Source organism: Copadichromis virginalis, linkage group LG6 (assembly GCF_057382275.1).
Source record: "Copadichromis virginalis isolate Kocher_CV1m ecotype Utaka linkage group LG6, C_Virginalis_male_GT1.1, whole genome shotgun sequence".
NCBI classification, from domain to species: domain Eukaryota; kingdom Metazoa; phylum Chordata; class Actinopteri; order Cichliformes; family Cichlidae; genus Copadichromis; species Copadichromis virginalis.
Window position 1 is genome coordinate 18,927,736 of NC_140623.1, and position 22,550 is coordinate 18,950,285.

Below are 22,550 nucleotides of genomic sequence, written 5' to 3' on the forward strand. Positions count from 1 at the left end.
CTAGTTATTATGCCAGGAACGCGTTAGTCGTTACTGGGATTTAGATAGGGTCGTTACTCGTTACTTCGTGTGGTGGCTATCGCGGAGCTTCCACAGATTCAGTAACATTAGCAAGTGGTAGAGGCCAGCAGGTGGATGAGAGAAAACGGACACAGAAGGAGGAGAGACCCGAGGTGGCCGCCGGTCCAAGTGTGAACTGAACTTCAGGTAAGAAGTTATGACCTGCAGTCTCTCTGGGTCAGATATAAACCAAGTTTAGGTGGAGTTTATTTTCGTTATTCTGACTTTTTCCATACTGCCTACTAGCTAGCATGACAGAGTTTCTATACAGCTGGGTGGGTGCTATGATGTTACTGATGTTGAACTTTATTTTGTTCATAAGGTTAATTATTAGAGTTGCCAACCGTCCAGTAAAAAACAGAATCGTCTCGTATTCAGAGAAAATATTACAGGTTTCATATTGAGGTGCAAAGGAACACAGTTTGTCCGGTACTTCAGCTACAATGAAAAAGACACAAAGCTGGATTTATTCTGTCATGACGCTGCAGCTGCCTCTTCTCCTCTCATTCTCTCCCCCCTCCCTCTCCTGTTTCTACTTCAATCATGAAACTGATCAATGATCAGCTGATCGGCTTTTGTCTCTTGTTTGTTTATCGCCCACTTTGCGCCAGAAAGAGGAAACCAGGAAATGTTGCGTTAAACAACAGCAGCACGTTTAAGCTTGATCAGCTGTTGTTAGAATTTATTTAATATTAATTTCTAGTATCAGCTGATGTTTGCTGGAGCCACAGAATCAGAATCAGAAACTTTATTGTCATTGTCATGAGAACAACGAAATTAAGAATGGTCCCCGATCATTGCATCATCCCTAGCAATATCAAAATATAAATAAAACAATAAAATTCAATAAATAAAATAGATAGAATACTTAAAACACTTTACACAGCTGTAAAGCTGCTGGTCATGATATGGTTTGGATATGTGGTGAGAGGGAAACGTGAAGATGAAACCAGGAGATGTCCTTACTGAATCATCAGAGCTGTGATGGGGAAACAGGTTTACCTTTTGTCATGAATGAGTTGAAGGGAAGTTATGAACTGTTTCTGAGAGACAAATAAGACCAGGATCCTTTTCTAAGTAGCTGACAGCTGGTAACTGTGCAGGGGCGGATCTAGCAAAGTTTTGCCAGGGGGCCATGTAGGGCATTAACAGGGAGAGGGGGGCACAAAGAAATACTTTTCTTTCTTATTCTCATTTAAAATGTCTAGCTTTTATTAAATAATTATCTGAATCTTACAACAAACGATTGATAGATTGATACATATATACCATCAAAACAGTGTACATCACTGTCACAACAGCGTTTGTTTTCATTCAAAGGCTTTATGATTTTTCCTATAATGGCAGGCTGGTCTCTAGTCAAAATGCCCGGGCTGATTTTTTGTCCCAGTCCAGCCCTGTATGCAGCTCATCTGCAGTCTGGTGTTACCTACATCTTCCTATTCGGAAGGCAGAAGTTCTGAGTACAATCGAAAGCACCACGACTGCAGTTTTTGTGTTGGATGTAAAAAGCGCACATGACTCTGTGACGTAGGCTAGAACCATGGCAGCGGTCAATGATGGTCCAGGCGTGGGATTTCTCTCGTGGAAATATGCACATTATTTTTTTTTTCTATTGGTAGGTGGCACAGTGCACTTGTGGCAAGTAAGCAAGCTAGAAGACTGGCAAAGTTATGGAAGCAACACATTAACAAGAGAATTCTGAGTAAAACCAAAGTTACTTTCCCTAGTAACTTTGAAAGTAACGAGTAACTTGAAGTAACTGAGTTACTTTTGATAGAAGTAACTAGTAATGTAACTAAGTTACTAATTTAAAGTAACTTACTCAACACTGATGTTCAGTAAGTGGAAGATTTCAGTTTTCCTTCTTATTCAGTTTTGTTTTGTACACTGATCATCAGCTTCGATAAATTCTCGAGTTTCCTGTTTAACTATGCCTGAGAACCCAAAAGCAGAATCTGCTTTTGGGTTCTCACTTTCAACATTTGACAAATGACGTTGATAATGGTATTATGCACACACATACATATATAAAACTGAAAATGCCCTCAGGGGCCAACACATGCATATGAGTCTCTCAAACCCGAGATCAGCAGTATCCTGTAAATGTTGCTGTCTTTGCCTTTTGGATGCAGGATGGAGCTATATGTCGCTGAGGTTCAGTATGTGGTCACTTGAGTGATGCCAGATGAAATGAAGGGTGATTTTTCCCATAGCTCCCCATAGAGTGCAAAGTCATTACAGACCATGCCAGATCCAATTAGTTACAGAGTTTGCAGCTCAAGAAAAGGGGGAGAAGCAAGATTGAGAGGGCTGAGGTATGGGTATAAAATGGATAAGCTGAAGGGAAAATAGTCGCGGCCCTGTGCTGATAATAAAAAATAAAGAAAGGGCTTTTTTTACGGTAAAATGCACAAGTGAATTTGCTGAAGATGGTCAGTTTTATCTGCTAGCATGAACAATGATAATGTTAGCATATTTTCGAGAATCCACTGAAGTGAAATCATTCACTTTGAATGAGAGATTAGACTTCAGAAATAATTCTCTGGGGAGACACAGCTTTTTGTTTCATATTTGCCTTAGCTAATGACTCACTGTAGCTTAAATTTTCCAATTTTCCGCCTGGCTACCCGACTACGGCCTGCACTCAGCCTGCATGTTTGACCTGGAATGTAGTGATTTGTCAGTAAAAACAGGAATAAACTCAAATTCTCCAAGTATTCACTCAGGCCATTATAACGGACGTGCACGCTTACTAAATGGCTGAAGGACAGGAAAGACACTCATTATTTTATTGTTCGGTTTGCCTTTATTGTGCACACACCAAACATCAGACCAACTATTTAGCCTAAAAGGACCTGATGAGGCTTTTTGTGTGTGTTAATGCGAAGTACTGTTGCTGTTTCTAAGCAAGAGTCCCTTAATTGCACTGTAAGTCAAGCCTATTTCAGCAGAGCAAAGATTCATGTGCACACACACACTCGCGCACGTGTTCATTATACTTCTTCCAGTATGCCTCCTCGGCTTTCAGAGGCAGCCTTTTGTAATCACATTTGATTAAAAAGGGAACAATCGGCGAGATGTGAGACTTGGCTATTCAATGTGATATTAATTCATCAAAGAGAAGATGGAAAAGGATTGAGAAAGGAAAAAAGGAAAACCTGAGCACAGAGGTGTTACCAGGAGGGCAATAAAAGAGCTATTTGTCTTTGTTCCCTGGACACTAGAAGAGAGAGACGGGGGGGCTCTTTCCAGATCCATTAAAAACCTGCACTCGCCAAACTTGGCATTGGTCAGAGTACGCAATGTAGTTTGTCTCTCAGGATGGGCCAGGAAAGAGTTTAATCAATAGCTACACTTAGTATTCCTCAAGGAATTTTGCACATGTACACACAGAGCAAAAGCATTTATCTTTCATTAATGCGTGCAGTCCCATTTAAATGTCTGTTTTAAAAGTCACTGGGTTATCATCCGTTTTTAATTGAACCCTGTAGACACTGGTTTTGGATTTTACATTACCAATTATTCATCTAATCTGAATAATGATGCATTTTTCTCTGCATTTTTTGGAGACAGATTCAGAATCCAAACATTGTCCCCTGTTTTTTTTTTTTTTTTGCCCTGTCTAGACTGAGGGAGACAGTGTGGCTGCATTTTACTGAAAGAAGGAGTTGCAACATAAACGTGTAGCTGGAACTTTTGTTAGGTCAGCTTTAGTTAGTTGGTGCAGACTTTATACAGCAGAGGTTCTCCCAGTATGTGTCTCTGAATTCTGTCCACCGTAACTGAGAGGGGAAGGAAGCACTGTCATTTCGCGAGGCCTCCCGGTCAAGCAGAACTGCCGAGTGACACATTTCAGGGACACAGAGAGTGGGTGAAACTCGCACAGCCTTAATAGAGTCTCACGGGGCTGATGTTCAGATTTAATGTGACTAGCAGCATGTTGTCCAACAAAATAACTTCCTCCCTGAATTACTGTGTGTGGTTGAGGGACAGGACATTGGCAGTGGCTGGGACTCCATGCTGATGGGCAGCAGCTTGTTAGTTCTTTGCCTGTTCTGGAGTCAGCCCGCTCCAGGTTGTGTGGATGATGGTGAAGGATGCTGGCAGAAGCCTTGAGGCTTCTCTGGTCACAGATCAGGGTCTGAAAGTGTCTGAATCATTAAGTAAAGTTTTGGCTGTTATTCTGAGAACCGCTCTGAGATCAGTGCCCAGTGGAGGATTCAACAACAGATGGGAGATTGGCGCTTTAAAGAATCTCATTTGAGATCAGATCTTCTAGCATGTAGCTACAGAAAACTGCATATTTTTACTGGGCCGTGGCAGTGGCCTGGTTTAAGGACCGTGATTAGAGCATGCTGTCTAAATGACAGAGGAGGCTTTGGCAGTCACCTGAAGTGCTCCAGAGCTCTGTGCTGACGTAGCTAAGTTTTACTCCTGCTGGCTGTCAGCAGGTTAGGGTTAGCTCTTCATTAATTTCCTCTACACTATTAATTAGCCATCCGTTGGAGGTGCTTGCTTAATTATGCCGCTGGGCCCAGTGGTTTTCTCTTTCTCATTACTGTCATAACCAATTCCTATTGATCAGATGGGAAAACCAAAGAAGTTCACCATGGACAAACAAAGAGTTTTAGAAGCATCTTGTCAGGCTTGGAATTTCCTCCTGAACTAAAGTTAGGGGGAAAAAAGTGGTGTGCCATTTGTGTCTGAGCATCTGGATGAGCGAGATGCTGCTTGTCTATGAAAAGTGAATCCTAAGAATGGTGATAATTTTATGAATGAATCAATGTGCAGGTGTAAAGCGCACTCAAGTGTGCCGTGCTTATTGTGGGAGTGGCAGCACACCTTCGGTATTTTAATGACTGGTGCAGGGCGCACCGAGAGTGGTGAGAGGTGGGATTAAAAGGAATCCATTATCATACATTATCAGTGAGTGTGTTAAAGTCTGGCAGCAGTTCTTTCTGAAAACATTTCTCTTGCCACAGTGCTGTCTGTAAAGGAGCCTTACCTGAAAGGAAACCAATATTCACAGTAGAAGAAGACATGTGAGTGCAAATATTGTCCGATGCAGACGTACCTCAATAGTCAGATGAATCAAATTGTTGTTTCCGACATTTTCATTTCATTGTGTTGACGCCACAGACCACAGCATTTCCATTATGAAAATTATGAAAACTTAACAGCAAACTGTGTAAGAGTCAGCACAAAGCAAACCCAAAAATACACATTAAAAGCAGAGAACACAGCAGTGCAATGCAACAAGACACACTGCACAATACAAAATGAGATACAAGATAGAGCACTATAAAACAGGAAGATAATTATTTGACTCCATAACTGATCCCAGTTTTGTTTAATATGACATCCAAATCAGTATGCAGTTTAAGTTCTCTTGATGAAGACTTCCTCATGTTGAAAACAGAGAAAAGCTTGTTTTAATCAGACCAAATTTCCATACTGAGTAAACATTTAAATTTTTCTAGATAATAAGCCACAGCATTAAAAATAATGTTTACACTGTAACTTTCAAATAAATGACAATGCTGGGGATATAAAGTATGAGTAATACCAGGATTGTAATGTTAAAGCATCAATCTAACCTTATTATAATGCACACACCAATGCTCTGTTGACTGAGTAACTTTCATCCCTTAAAATACTGACCCTGTACATATTTAAGAAGAAGAAGAAGAAGAAGAAGACCCTAGTGAAGCAGAGTTAAGCTTGTGTCCAGAGACATCCACAACCATCTGGCAACCACCTATCTTTAGAGAAAATAAGTATCCCCACATCAGTTAGTGAGTGGTTGCTGGATGTTGATTGTAGATGAAATCGATTGGTCAGGCTCTAGTCACATAAACATAGAGAGGTTAGCATGGAGCATGTCAGCTTGTCTCCTCTTGCTAGCTACTTCTCCAGCAATAGCACCAGTGTGCAAAGTGTCATAGAAACCAGAACCGGAAATAAAAGTTAAAGTTGCGCCTTTTGAAAAATGATGGCAGCATTGAGACGCAGCTTTTACTTTCAAGTTTAACATTCTTGCTTCTGGGTTGCGTCCCACTTTTTCAAATTTTACAACTGCTTCGTGACAGTTTGCAGACAAGTGCGCTTCTTCCATCCTCCAGGCCACAGACTCTGCTTTACAGTGCACTGCATAAACCAGAAAGCACGGCAACTCTGACGCATGTAACTGAAGTCTCGCATAGTGTAGAGAGTTAATAAATGAAGGTCAAAGGCTGTCATGAATAAAATATATATAAATCAAATGCTGGAGAATTTTTTTTTGTACAACTGCATCTAAGATTTTTAACTTTCTTTGATAAAATAGGCCAAAAATAAATAAGCAGCACGTGAACAAAGAGAGTTTGTGAGATAAATGTTTCCAATATTTAATATAAAAAAATATCAAATTCTCGATGGATCATAGTCAGGAGGGGGCTGTGTTTTGATGTGTGCATGATTGCTACTATTAACAAATATAATGAGTCCCAGTATGGAGTATAGTACAACTTCAAATTCAGATACTACAGTTTTGGGGTACAATAAGTGGTTCTTAATGGAAAATGACAGGTCTACAGGACTGCATTTGTTGGTTTAGCGCAGACTTTCCCAAAGTGTGGAGCCCGCCACCTGGGGGGGGGGCGCAGAGCCGTTGCAGGGGGGGCGCAGTATGAAGGGGGGGGGGAAAAGAAAAAGCAAGGCTTGGACACTGCTAGCACGGCGCCTCCACAAACACAAAGCAGGAGATGAAGCATCGCTGAATATGTTTCCAAACCAACTTCATTCTAAGCCAAAGACTAGAAAATATGGTGAAGCGTGTTTTCCCTTTGGTTTCACCTGCACAAGTGCCAAGGTAGGTCTCCCCTGCTTAATTGGTTTTCCCTTCGTCGGGAGCAGCGCTGGGCTCTTCAAATCACGGACAAACAGGATCCCACATTCTTGATTTTTAGTTCACAAACACTTGTTGTAATGACTAACTACTCCTGACATTTTGGAGATGTTAGCTCTTTGTACAGTAAAGTTACAGCGGGATACAAATAATATCAGGCTGATCCTGCCACGATTTGTTCCCCCGGTTCAAATCACGGACAAACAGGATCCCACAGCTGTTTCGTTTTTTAAAGCCATTTTGCACAGAGAGGCATTTTTTTGAAAAATTTATTGATAGCAATGTTGAATATTATTACACAGGAAAAAAAAAACAACTACACCTAAAATAATCACACCGTGACGCCTCTGCCTTTCTAAATGGAGGGACAGTAACTGCGTGTATATATGTAAGCGTGTAAAACCTGCAGATAGAGACAAAATAGAAAACAAAATAAGATAGAGACAGAATCTGCAATCCATCTCATGTAAACAATAACGTGGCGCAAACGTAATACAAAAGGGGGCTAGCAAAAAAAGTTTGGGAACCATTGGTTTAGCATAACATGCAATCATGAATTTCAGTGATGCGTTGAAATTGTATGACACATGCATATTATTAAAAACATAACAACAGCAAAACTCCCACTCAGTTTATCGAAAAGTCTCAGTTTGTCCCTTTGAGGGGGAAAAAAGAAAACCAGTTCACTTGAAATGCTTCATGCATTACTGTATGTATGGAAATGTAAACTAATGAGTCTCTGAGGTCTGTAGTCATACACATAAATATTCATGAAATGCATACAGTCTTTACAGTTGGGATAGTCGCTGGACAAATGACTCATTCATGTTGTGAATTTTAATGAACACATTAACATTCTCTTCTCATACTGTTTGGAGCAATTGTACACAAAAGCAATACTCGATGTAAAAATATTTCCCAGTGGCACTAATAATTCTCTTATTAGTAGCATCGAATCTTTTATTTTCTTTCCCAATTAATTTCTCACTTCTTTTGTGAGGATTAGATATGATGTTGCAATGCAAGTCTCGCAGACATAATAGATCAGGCATTCAAAACACTGATAAAATGGCAACAAAGGTAGAAAACATTAAAAAGTTTTTATTGGAACCAATTTGAGTCAAACAGAAGGTTTTGGTCAGAGGGAGGATTTTATGAGTTCGGTAGTATCGGGTTACACTGTGCATTTCTGTCATCCTTTTGCTTTCTTGGGATCATGTTTAAAACACCTGGAACACAACACTCCAAAATTACATCAAAGGTGGAAAACGCACCCAGGGCTTGAAATGACACATCCTCCTGTGCTGCCCTTTTGCCCACTCATTAAGTTTCACAGATTTGCATTCACAGATTTATGCTGTTTTACCTTTGCACCATTTGCTATCTTGGTAGACCTGCTTGAACTGACAGCCATGCTGATGAGGCAATTAAAGTTCCTCGCCTTAGCCGGCCTTAGAGGGGATCAATTCTGTCCTCTAGCATCAGGTGGCGGGTCCCAACATTCATTATTGCCTGCAAAGGCTCCCTAATGGGATTGGATTTGTTCTTATGAGTCAACAGGGCTGTTATTGAATCTGAGTTGCTGAAGCAATTGTCCTCTTCCTACAACTTTCTCCTTTGCCTCTTTTCTGAAGTGTCTTTGTTGTTGCAGTCCTGAAGGATTTTCTTTTTGGTTTCTCTTTAGTTCTGCATAATGTACTAAGACAGATGTAAGCTCACAGGGGATGAAAAGGTATTACAGACTTTACTTTGTTGCAGTAGATTATTCACTTTAAGAATTCTGTGTGGTGCATATCATAGCGTTTGGTGGTATGGTTGTGGAAGTGGGGATAATAGAAGTGAGTAAGTAGTAATGTTGGGGTTCTGTGTGGTGTAGTACTTCACACAGTTTTCCCTGTGTCTCCATCTCACTTAGTGATTGCTTTGATTAGCTTTAAGCTTGTGGGTGGTAGTCCTCCAGGGGGCTCATTAGCTGTAATGACAAGGCCAAGAGTTTAAAGTTAGCCAGTCACACATAGTTGGTAGCTGGTATCTACTACGGCTAATTTCTTAAGGCCTTCAGCTTTTCACATTTATTGATACATCAGGTAACAGAGTTTCACACAGGGCAACATCTAAAGACCCACTTTCTTTCTCTCTCTGCAAATTATTAAGAGCGCTACAGAGAATTTTGTATTATATTTTGCCCTCTTTGTGTGCACCCCTCCCTTCATCTCCGTCTTTTCTTTTCACTCTCTTTCTTATGTCAATTATGCCTTAGGATGTGGCTCTGGGGTCTGGCCTACATAGAGGTTTGCACTCGAAATTGTCTCGGAGGGTTGCAAATGAATGCCTCGCTCCACGCTACATTTGATGGCAGGAAGTCAGCAGAAACTCATTGAAAGTCACTGGAACTTTACCCGAGGAGAATGTTTGATTGGAGTGATTTGCCCCGAATCTAGAACTGACAAAAGGTGTTTTTGTCTGCGATTAAATAGCTCCCTGGAAATGAAAAGAGGATTCATTATTCATAAAGGGAAAATGGGTTGACATTGGACTACAGGTCCAATTTGACAGTTCAGGCTAAGTACCTGGAAAGTGTTCCCTCTGACACTTGCATAGTAGCAACACGTACTGAAATGTGCTCGGGAAAATGAGTGTGCCGAGACAATATGTTTATAGTCAACACAGTTAATTGTTTATTATTTAACCTCAACATAGAGATGATGATCCCCCTGAATAATGTACTTCTGATCAGATGTGAAGGGATTACTGTTAAGCTTTAGTGGAGTTGTTGTACAATAGGAATAGCCAATGTATTTAATTTTACTGATGTCGTCAGGAGCTAACACTTGTGGTGCAAGGTGCCAAAAAGACACCTAACAAAGTGTCAGTGTAATTAGATATCACTACTTACTTTAGGTCACTCTTGAACTACCTGATTTGAACAGCCCAGCGCTGCTCCCGATGCAGGGAATTTTGTTTCAACAACAGCCTTCTTCAGCATGCACTGCAGCATTGAAGCCAGTTGGACCGTATATTTTTCCTGTTAGTCCCTAATATTGAATGTTACAATAACCCAGGTATTTCTCCAGTGGATTCAAAGCGAGTAGGTGGATGTCAGGTTTACTGCCTCCAACGCAGTCTGTCCAGACGTGTATCCCACCAAACCATATTCCTGTGTGAGCTACCATGTGAGAAAGGGCAACAATGCACGCTATCTCAACCTGTTCCTCTGAAATAGTTTGGAGTTAAGTGAAAACTGCTTTTTTGAATGAAAGCCACTGATGATACTGGTGCTCTAAATCAGAGGCTCTGTGGTGTGGGAGTTAACACTTTCACCTTACGATCCCTGGTTGAATTCTAGGAGAGGACACGCCCAAGGGAGGGTTAAATCAGGAAGGGTTTCCGAGACAAAATCAAACAGATCCATCTGCTGTGATGACGCCTTGGGATACAAGGGAACAGCTGAAAGCTCCTTTACATGTAATTCACATTGCAGCTGGTTACTGGTTCAAAAATATTTTTCATGGATACAGCAGGTCCTTGTACCTTGTTTGATATCAGTGCTGGACGTTTCCTTACTAGCACTACCTACTAGCACTAGTTATGGTAAACGCTATGTTAAGTGGTCACTAAGAGAATCAACATCACAGGTCAAAACAGTTCTCACATGAGCTTCTGTCCAGAGCAGCTATATTCTCAATGTGATAAACTCGTGTGGAGTGGAGTTTTATTCTTATCTGAACTGGGGCTCTTTCAAACCTCTCCAACCTGCTATAACTATTCCCAGTTCAGGGCCAGGCACTGCAGTCTGATGTTTTTTTTTCTCTCTCTTTTTCCTCTGTCACAGCTTCAGCACTGCCTACCAGTGTATCTACTACTCCCCAGAGCACACAGCCAAAGCTCAGGAGGTACTCAACATCATGAGCCTCCTCCAGCCCCTCATCACGAGGTTAGTGGACCAGCTCCTTCAGGCTGCCCATGAGCACTCTTCCCCTGGACTGAGGGATGCACTCAAGCACCTTTCTGACAAGGTGAGGCAGCACTTAAGCCTTTCATTTGCAATCACTTCCATCTCACCTATCTCTTTATTCCTCTTTACATCAAGCTGCTGCAGTACACAAAGCATAGGTATGTCGTGCCAAATGATTTTTACCTCAGAAACGAGAGCCCTATATATTAATCTTTAAATGTGGTGATAAGTTGATGAAAACCCAAATTAAATGGCTGCCCTCCAACAGGAGTTAAAACACCAAAGAGTTACTTTGCACCAGCTTTGATAATCTCTGACTGGTAGTTGGCTCACCACAAACAAAAGCTGCAATATTCAGAAAAATAACTTTAAAAACTGCAGTTGCTTTGAAACCATTAAGCACACATACACACAGAGACATGCATATACTAAACAGACAACCCCAGGAATAGATCCATAAGTCATCATAAAAACGGCAAACTAACAAAAGTGAATAGCAGCATGGAGGTTTATGGAGTTGAGGCGTTTTTATCAGTATAATTAATGAATTACATCTGGTGCTGTCAGATTGCAATCTGTTGTGGGAGAGATTGTTTTTGCCACAGTGGAATAGAGCCCAATCAGCCTGCTTAATTGGTACATTCGCTCTGTCACCACTTCCTCTCATCCTTGATTAGACATGCACACATTGGCCAAGTAAACGCCTGGCCTGGTCAGCACAAGCAGTGCTGTCCTCTGATTAAAATCTCAAGCTGTGTTTGTTCATGTACGTGAGTGATTCTGAGGGTGACAGGAGGATGAGAATGTGCCTCTGTGTTTAAAAGCTGATGTGGCATGACTCTCTTAAAATCCCAAGCATTTTAATCATGAAGATAACGCAATATATGAGTATTTCACACGCTGACACCTGCACAAGCAAGTCGACTCATTTTGTTTTGTTTATTTGTTTATTTTTTTCAAAAGTCTCAAAGGAATGATTTGACATTACTGGGAAAAGGTTTATAATCTTTTTTGACCACATGAGATGATGAATACATCTGTCATGTCCATATATAATGTATGAAACTACATATTCTTTACTTAGCTTGACTTAGCTTATCTTAGATTATCTTAGATTAGATTAGCGTATAGACTGGAGATGAGGAAGAAAATTAGCCTGATTTTATGAGGTAGCTTTCTATCTGCTGTTTGACTACAGTTAAAGCAGTACTAAAATTTTTCCTTTATCTCTTATGAAGTAAAGAGGGTTCACAGTATTGATGATAAATGTGACATTTAGAAGAAGTCACAGCTAGCTAGCTAGTACCACAAAGTGCTACCAATGCAAAATCACACTGGATAAGATTATGGATAAAACAGACACTTTGCATGGATTAGCACTGTGGGATTGTCTTAGATGCTAAAGAAAAATATGGTGTGTTACAGTTTAAAAGTAGAGATTGTAATAATATTTTTATGAAATTATTTAGACCTGAAAGTTTTATATAATCACAGCCCTATGAAATAAATGTTTGTTGTGGTTAAAAAGTTGCCTGAAGGGTGCTGGTATAGCTCACCTCGTTGAGTAGACAACCCATACAGCTGTTGCAGGTTTGAACCCTCTCCAAGACTATTTATCATGTGTTTCACGCTGGTTTCTATTCTAGCTTCCCTGTCTTCTCTCTACTGTCCCATATCAATAAAGGCTTAAAAGCTAAAAAAAAAAAAAGAAAATCCAATAAAATAAAAAAAATGTAAAAGCAAACTCTTCAGCCGTGGACAGCAATGAAGCACCCAGCACATAGTTTGTGCTGAGTTAATGGCAGAGAAAATGTGGACCTCTGCAGTTACTGAGTCAGCAGAGCGTTGGTGACTTTTACCCACTCCGAGTTTCAACGCTCGGTGATCTGTAACTTTGGTCGTCTGCCACTTTGTGGGTGAGTTGCTGTGCTTCCTAAACCCTTCCACTTTGTAGTAAAACCATTTACAATCGACTGTAGAATATCTAGGAGTGAAGAAATTTCACAAGCTGACTTGTTGCAATGTTGGCATCCTTCTACATTACCTCACTCAAATTTTGTGAGATCTTTAGAATGACCCATTGTTTCACAAGTGTTTGTAAAGGCAGACTATATGGTTGGTTGCTTGGTTTTATGCACCTGTGGCAAACACCTAAATTCAGAGATTTAGAGTTGTGGTCCACTACTTTTGTCAGTATAGCGTTGTTTTGTTTACCCTGGTTCGTTAGCAGCAGTAGCCTCATTTTTAAATTGCAACATGTTCAACTATCACGCTCATAACAATACTGCAAATCTTGCCACAAAATAAATGGCATAATCATTTGACAATAAAAACTAATCATTACTTGCAGCCCTGTTACAGGCAACATCCTCTTGTTTTCAAGAAAATTAAATGTATTTTCTGTCCATTAGACAAAATATACTATTTCTCCTGTGAGTATAAAGTTTCTTGAATACAGAGCATGTGTTGCACTTTAAAGGAATGTGGGAAAAATGACACTGCCATAGAAAAGGTTTTACACCGAAGCACTGCCTATGACTTTTCCTTCATAGTTCTAACCACCTGTGTCCAGGCCCAGTGCAACATTTTACTCCAGTGCTTTTTGCCACACACTTTCTGATTAGTTTTGAACATGGCCAATGTGCTGTTGCTTTTCTATACGTGGTAATGATTCTGTTGATGATGGTGACAATAATAATTTCACTCTGATGATAATTATAGTGAAAAGGCAATTGCAACACGTCCCCCCTTCCTCCAGCTGTGTCCTTGGGCAAGTTATATGTCCGCACTTTAACGGTTACCTGGAAAGACTGGCAGGTTTGCTCGTCTATGCATGATTATGTCAGATGATGCTGTGTGTGGAGGTCATGAATGCAGGGGTAAATGTCCTCACAGCCCAGTGTTGCTGGAATCTGACCAGCTCTATTCATTCAGCCTCTTTCCACATTTAAAGTGAAGTTGCATAAACTGAAACATTTCTATTTTTATCACAACCAAACTGTGCTCATCCTTCAGGGTGAAACCATTTGAAACCATTCGGGGTGAACAGATTCCCACAGTTCTTCTTCTTTAGATCAAACCTAACTTATATTTTTTTGCCGGAGTGCACAGAAACATTTTCAGACTTGCACTCCTGCTCAGTGAAGATCACATCAGCAGATATTTTGAAGAAAACAGAATGTCTCCCTGAGGGATTTCGAGCATTTCAGATCCTTTAAAATGGGTAGGTGTTGAAGAGTTGCACTAAGGAATAGGTTTTGAATGTGGGGGAGCAAAGTTGCTTTGGTTAAAGCTGCAGTGCATTCCTCCTTTGCCCAGTAGGGATCTGCTGGTGATATTTTACTTTGAAAACATATCTATATGGATCTTACAGTAGAGTGCATCATTAACATTTGGACTGCACTTCACTGAAGATCCTAATCTTAGTGGGTACAAGCTGAGTTTAATTTTAACACAATTCAGTGATTACCCGGTTGATTGATATGCTTCCTTTTAATCTAATCCCTTCACATTCATCCTGAAAAAAATGCATTGGATTTATAAGAATATCATTTCACCATCAGAGGGAGTTACTGTTTGAGCACTGGCACAGTCGAATAAAAAATGAGTTCTCTGACCTCATGGTTATGAAGTGCAAATATGACCTAGATTGTTTTACAATACGCAGCTTTCCTCTGTAATCTCAAGAAATGAATAATATGGGGTGGCATAGATTGTGAATTAACACAGAGGTCAGATAAGCAGAGTTTAGTTTGAATATAAATTTACATTTTGATTGCCCAGTTACTCCTTATTGTTTCCAATACTTAGTCAAATGTGGCTCTTTTTTTCTTCTCATATAGAAAAGTGTTTTGAAAATATCTTATAAGACTTCATATGCTTATGTCCCAACCTATGGATGAATATATTTGTTTTTATTTTTTAAATTTAATAAAAAATGATTCTTGTTAGTCTGACAAAAAAAATCATAAATGTCCAAACGGACTCATGTATAGTATATTCATAAGTCATTTGGATTCATACAAGGCATTTGAATTGGGAAAATAATATATATATATATAAATGTTCTTTTATAGCACTTTCCTACTCAAAACACTTTGTACAGCATCCCTCACTCACCCATTCATACAAGCAATTTCTTCTACACCTAACATTCATGCTTCAATGAACACATCATAGAGCAACTTGGGGTTCAGTCTCTTGCCCCAGGATACTTTGGCAGACAGGGATCGAACCACTAATCTTCCAAGTTGTAGATGACCGGCTCTACCTCCTGAACTATTGCCACCCTAAGAGTTTGAATTAAATACAGTGGTGTTTTGTGTCTAGCTGTTGTTTGGCTTCTCTGCCCTAAACGGTCACCAAATGGTGACCTGGAGGCGGCAGAGTTGAAGATTTCAAGACTTTCGTTGGGTTCCTTGATTATCGGGGACAGGATTAGAATTGAATACATTGGAGCGGCAAAGGAATGTGGACACATTGGACAAATGTTGAAGGTGGAAGTGCCACAGACAGGATTTGTGGATGTAGTGAAGGAGGACATGTAGAGGGTTGGTGTGATAGAGGAGGGTGTTACGGATAGGGTGACACCAAGGCATATGATCTGCTTTGGCGATACCTAAAGGGAGCAGCCAAAAGAAGAAGAACAGTTGCACACAATAGTGGCTACATAGTATAGTTAACACATTTGAGTAGTGTGTGAAAGATCCCTGTTTCAAGGAAGAGACACAAATTCCTGGGAATGTTGTGGCAGTCAGGACCAAATGAAATCCATGGATCCAACATCCAACAGCATACTTTGATGGTCAAACCCAATGATAAATAGGGATAGGAGATGAATCATAAGCTCCCCCTGTGATGGTAGTAGAGTTAAACTAACAGGTTGTACTCTACTATAATTGGGTGATTGGTAGAGATGCTCAATGTCAAACCAGTTTAAAAAAAATGAATCTCATCGTCATAATCATTACAGACTCTTCTGTGAGTAGTGTTGCTGTCCCCTGTGACCGAAACCTCTGATACAAGTTAAGATGGATGTTTTTTTTCTTCTTCTTTTTTTCTGCTCATTCATATTGATGAGTATTGAAAAATCAACAGAACAACTGTATTATTAATGATTATTATTTATGTATACTTTATTATACCAAAGATCATTAGAAGAGTGACTCAAAAAGTTTGAGAGAATGTGAATTAACTAATTAGTGGCTATTAACATGTTAGTTGACTCCCAAAAAACAGAATCATTTTGGCCTTGGTTGCATCTCCCTGTACATGATGTTGTTACTGATTGGCTTAAGAAGGACAAGGAGAAAGATAACTGGTGAAGTGTGATGACTTTAAACTCACGGGGGTTTGATTGCATGGTAAAATATAAGTGACAAAAAAAGTAGCTTAAAATCCCCCGCGGAGGAATAAAAGCAAAAAATGAGAATGCCTTTTACTTGCATTATATTATCTTTATAAATGTATATTATTATGAAGAATCTGTTGCCAAGGAATAAAGATTGTTGGCACTGCAAATGACCTTTGTGGTGTTGCATTGTCATCCAGGTTTGATCACATTTAAAGAGGCTTTACTTGCAGGTAGACAGTATCTATTAAGGAGCAAAGGAGAGAACACATTTGCCAAAGTGCAATCTTGGAAGCACCAGCTATCATCCGACAACCATTTAGGTTTTTAATTCACTTTTTAGAATCTGTCTGCATTCACGATTAATGACCGCCGCACAGAACAGGAAGTCTTGGCCCCGGATATCCATCAGAAGGCCCTAAATTTTGGCTGTTGTGATCTGATTATGGCCAGTGTGTCCCCATATTGATCACGTTGATGTTATCTGCAATGAATAATAGATGTTCGCCTTAACAAATCAACAAGCTGGCACTACCGTATTTTAAATGGGTCACGAGCTGAGGAAAGTTCAGAAACACTTCATCCACACGCAGCTTTTGTCAGTTCTGTTTCTGGGACAGGACGTTTTTAAATAGTTACCTACCTTCTTGCTGACGAAGCAGTCTCCATAATTCCTGTCACTTTCAATAATCTCACTATTCAGTCAACGGAAGAGAGGTATAGGAGCAGGAAAGGGCTGTTTGTGTGGAAAATATATGTATGTAATGACCTCGTAGGTTTCTTTTCATGGAGGGCTTGGCTTATGTGTTTTGTTCGACTGCATTTCCTGTGGTAATAGAATTGCTTATTGCAGTGGTAACTCAATTACTCTCGAGAGCCCTTATCATTTTTTACGCAGCGGCGGCGGCGGGCATAAGACTCCTTGGTACCGGGATCATCATCAACTTACAGTAGCTGGTGAATTTAAGATCAAAGGAGGTGTGCTCCACGGAGCAGCAGGCTGGAGGAGGAGTAATTGAATTGTTTGTTCTTTGTTTCTTTTCTTTTTTTCTTTTCTTTTGGCTTACTGACTGCGCTGCAGTAATGGAGAGCACCTCCTTTATGGTGAAGGAGAGGGTTCATTTTGCTTATTTCTTTTCACTTCCTCTGTAAAATAGTTACTTGCTTCCAAGTTCTCCTCCACCAGTGTTTTCTTCGACCTGTTCTCCCTCGGCAGCGTGACAGTCTCTCTACATCCCGCTCACTTACTCTGTCACTTTTGCTTTTTCAGCACTTAAATTTGTATTTGTTGTCCTATCCAACAGTAACTTTCAGTGTCTATCTTTTTTTCCCTCCTATCTGTCTCTCTTTTCTTTGCTGCAGACAGAACAATTTGTTCACACTCTTAAGGATGAATTGGTCAAGAGTGCACTCCTAGCGCTGCATGCAGCGCAGCCAGGCTACGTTTCCAAGAACCAGAAGTCGACTCGGGCGCAGAGCCAACACCAAGGCCACACAAACCAGACCAATGACCAGAATCAGAACCCGATTCAGGGACTTCCAGGCCACAGTCCACCGACGTCGGTCACTGAGACCACAGTGGTGTGTAATAATGTGGAAGGAACCCAAACAACTGCTGGAGGAGAGCCTTTGTCACTGAAGCACCAAGACACCATACCCCACCATAAAGAGTACGATGAGGAGGAATGGGTATGCCCGACTCCTTTTCTAAGTCATTTAGAAACATTTAAAAATTGTGATTGAGTTATCATTTTATTTTAAACCGGTGTGTTTTGACAAACTGATGTTTTCCCTGGTGCTTCTTACAGTAGAGCGCACACAGGGGGAAGCCGAAAACTATTACTGTATTAGAGATCTGCTATGGCAAATAATTACTCACAAAATTAGATTGCATACCAAACATTAGTCTTTTAAGTGGATTCTTTTCTCAAAGGGGGTTTAAATATTTCATCATGACAAACTGACTGCGGAAGATAATTACGCGGTATCCTTGTCAGTGAATTTAAGCCATCTCGCTTCTTTTCATGGACGTGTCTATGGCTGTTAGTATTCTTTGTGTGTGAGGACAGCATCTGCCATCCAGCAGGAGTTCATCGTGATTTCTCCACACCAATGCCTAATTATCTCCCGCCATTATAACGTGTTCAACCCATATTTTTAAGAAGAAAATATCCAAAATATGTATTCCCCCACCCCCCTTCAGCACACACATCCACAGAGAAAAAGTCTCAATACATCAGTTACCTGCAGGAGCTCAGGAGAAGAAAGAGAAAGCTTGAAACGATGGAAACGCTTTAAAAGTAATCTCAGAATATCCTTTCAGACATTTCCTTTTGACCTTTTGGCTTTTCGGAGTTTGGACTGTGCAAAAAAAATAACTGCCTCACAGTCTCAAAGGTAGACAGTGTGAGTAAGACACAGATGTAATCAGCGCAACTGATCTGACTGCTGATTGTGCATTTGGCTCTTTCAGGACAGGCTGTGGGCAAATGTGGCCAAGTGTCTCAACTGTGTAATCGCCATGGTGGATAAACTCCAGGAAGAAGACAACACCAAGCAGGATCCAGTCCCAGAACATCAGCTAGCTGATGTCATCACCTCCCACAATCCTGGTAAATTACATTTTCAGTTTGTTTAGCCCATCGTTTACAGTCTTAGACAGGCCAAATAATTGCTGTGTCAGTCAAAAGTAAAACTTTATTTGGCTGATGATACAGTGATGTTTTGCTCGTTAGGATTCAGATCTGGCCGCGGTCGTGATTACAAACCAGCAATACTACACTACAGTTTGATCACAGTTCCTTCATCTATGTTGTAGGTTACCACCTCTGTTTGTCTGTGCGTATATATATATGTGGATGTACCGTCACTGTCTATTTCATTAGGTACAGCTTGCAGTAGCAGCTTCCTTAAATCTTTGTAAAATAGAGCCAACAAGGTGCTGGAAACATTCCTCAGAGATTTAGGTCCATACTGACAGATGCTGCACGACATGATGCACATCTCCAGTTCCACCACATCCCAGATGTGCTCTGTTGGATTGAGATCTCGTGACTGTGGAGGTCATCTGAGTACAGTGACCTCACTGTCATATTCAGCAAACCGGTTTGACGTGATTTGAGCTTTGTGACATTATTGTGCTGGAAGCATCCATCAGAAGATGGGTACACTGTGGGATGGATGTATATTCAGGTATGCTATGGTGCTCAAATGATGCTCACTTGGCCCTAAGGGGCCCAAAGTGTACAAAGTAAACGTCCCTCACACTATTACACCACCACAAGCTTGAAACCATTGATACAGGGCAAGATAGATCAATGCTTGAGATTCGTCAGACCAGGCAACGTGTTTCCAGTCTTCTGTTTTCCAGTTTTGGTGAGCCAGTCTGAATAGTAGCCTCGGCCTGCGTAGCTGACAGTAGTGGCACACAGTGTGGTCTTCTGCAGCTGTATACCCTGGTTCAGAGTTTTGTGCCTTCTGAAATGCATACCTACACACAGTGGTTGTTATGAATGCTTATTTGAGGTACCGTTGCCTTCCCATCAGCCTGAAGCAGTCTGTCCACTCTCCTCTGAACTCTGACATCAATGAGGGCATTTTCGCCCAGATATTTTCTCTTTTGATCAATTGTGTACATACCCTAGAGATGGCTGTGTGGGAAAATGCCAGTAGTTTCTGGAAAATTCATATGAGCCCAACAGGCACCAGAATCACGCCGCTTTCAAAATCACTTAAATCAGCTTTCCTCCTCATTCTGATGCTCAGTTTGAGCTTCAGCAGGTCATCTTGATCATCTACATTCCTGCATACATGGAGTTCCTGCTATATGCCATGTGAATGTTTAAAGGTGACATTTCTACCTTAACACTTCAGCTAATTTAGCTTTCTTTTGTTATTATTTTGTTCATAAGTTTTCTTTAGCAGAAACATCCCATTTTTTTAAGTCTGTACATTTTTGTTTTTCTCTTCAGTTAAACAGGTAATCCAATGCCTCATCGGTGAATTTCCTCATGCAAATTATAATGCAGAATATGCATTAACCGATCCATCACTGTCACAGGCAACATGTGGTGATACCACTGTATTGTAATGTGCCCGTCACTATGCTCCCGTCACTAAACAGCAGTCCTTTTAATGCTAAGAAGTGCTCCTGAGCCCAAAAAAACATTTTTAAGCGTTCGTACATAGATTTTTACTGTGGGGAAGAAATAACATTGAGTAGTTCATCATATTTTTCAGAGTATCTTAAGCTGAAATCGAAAAGAGTTCCAGCGTTGCAGACTCCCTGTTGTTCAAGCACTGGCAAATGAGAAACTCATATTGTTGCCAGAGAAGTGGATGAAAGCTACATTTCGTATGCAGAGCCATTCACTGTTGACCACAAGCTGCCCAGTCTTCCCTTACGTCCAATGAAATCCTGCCTCAAGCTTGTGTTCAGACAAGCGCCCAGACTGCTGCAGCTGCCAATTGGCACACAGAGCCACAGAGCAGTGGCATTAGACTGACCAGGCGACAAGGAGAGGCTGTGTGTGTGTGTGTGTGTCAGTCACACACACATGCTGTGGAGGCATTGGTGCATTTGTATCTGTGACGGAGTGACCCGTCTCAAGGCAGAGTCCGCTGAGTATGGCACCGCCACCATTAGATCGCCACCATTAGTTCGATTTGGCACCCGGGGCGGCGTATCTTTCTGACGACCGAGTAGAGGAATAAAAGGGGTGAGGAGCAAGTTGTGAGCCGCATCGGGGGTGGCTAGATTTTGGTTCCCACTTACTTGTTAAGGGCGTCGGTCGGGGAGACGTGCGGGGGATCGCCAATCGTGCAGGGTGACGCAAGCCGATGGTATGGGGGTGTGGGGTTTAAATAATGAGTTCACGTGTGTCTGGACCGTCATGAGAATGGCCTCATTCCGTGGGCCGTTAATGTGTATATGAAGTCGGGTAGACTTCCGGGAAATAGTTGAGAGCCTGTATCAATGTATATGTTTTGTGAGTGTATAATGAAAAAGAAATTCTGGGGGAGGGAGACGGGGATTAAAGTCAGAATAAAGAATTGGTGGTGACGCCAAGGGGGAGGGGTTACGGGATATAAGAGACGGCGAGCCGGATATGAAGGGTGTGTGTTGTAACATACAGGCTGTGTAGCGCGGATCTCAGTTTTATGTCTTTGCAACCATCTTTTTATGCACTGGGGAGGCCGTTTCAAATAAAGTATCCACACTAATACCTTACCGACTACGCCTGTGTTTGTCCGGGAGAGGTCTGGAAGGGGACCCCGTGACAGTATCATTTTGTGTCATTGTGTCTTTGTGAGCCAGCAGGTGAAAACAAGGCCATCAGCCCCTGTGTTCATTCTGAAAGATAAGCTCAATCCTCAGAGCACCTTTATTAAGACAGGCTCAGAGAAAGTGGTCATCTGCTTGTCAAAATACAAACATGGAAGGAATAATGAGAGAAGCTTTATCTCTTTTGTGAATCCTGGGCTTTTGATGGCACTGCAGGGGTTTGCATGTTTGGACAGGTGGGCCAGTGAAGAGATGACAGCTGGAGTTCTGTTTCCTGCTCTGTGCAGAGGCAGTATTTGCAGAATGAGATAAGATGTGATTTCTATGACAGGGCAAGGGCAAGCTTGATATGCTGTACATATCAAACTGTGTGCATGTCTGTTTGTCCGCAATGATTCACTCTTCCCTCCTGAGAACTTTTCAATATGTTGAAGCTCAGAAAGAATATGTGGTATGGTTGGAAAACTCATCTTGAGCACTGCTTAACCAACACTGCCCCCTGGTGGCCACTCAGAGGCTCGACTTTATCAGAAACCAGTGAAGGATGCAGAGAAAGCATCATCACAGCTGCAATGCAAGTTTCCTGCACACATTTTGAGTTTGCTGCATGTCCAAAATAAACAACCACAAAGAGGTCACAAGGATTACATAATTTATTTGATGTTTGCTGATAGTAATACGGTACAATGAGAGCTTAAATATTATAACAGTGTGACAGAAATTATATAGTCTATACCAATGATTCATGACCAGAAGTAGTTGTACCCTCCTAGTTGTGATTTGATTTTCAAACACAACAATATGTTTTTATATGGCCTCCAGTCTGATGTGTACTGCACAGGATAATTTATTTAACTTAAGTAATAAAAGAAGAAGTGTATAAAAACACTTATTGCACAATGTTGTTATCAAAGGTCAACAAGTCTGGTGTAGACAGGAAAATTGTGGCGATATCTCACAATACTTCACATTTACAGTAATGGTTAAAAGAAAATACACCCTCTTTAAATTC

At 40.9% G+C, this 22,550-nt stretch overlaps 1 protein-coding gene across 3 annotated transcripts in view; it reads left to right on the plus strand.

Annotated features, from left to right (window-relative positions):
• The window catches only part of inpp4b (inositol polyphosphate-4-phosphatase type II B), a 183,548-nt gene that overhangs the window by 148,871 nt on the left and 12,127 nt on the right, over positions 1-22,550 (plus strand). For all 3 annotated transcript variants that reach the window (XM_085459043.1, XM_085459045.1, XM_085459044.1), the window contains 3 exons: positions 10,782-10,965; positions 17,617-17,943; positions 18,728-18,866. In XM_085459043.1, the coding sequence (XP_085315169.1) occupies positions 10,782-10,965; positions 17,617-17,943; positions 18,728-18,866 (650 nt within the window). The remainder of the gene's footprint in view (positions 1-10,781; positions 10,966-17,616; positions 17,944-18,727; positions 18,867-22,550) is intronic.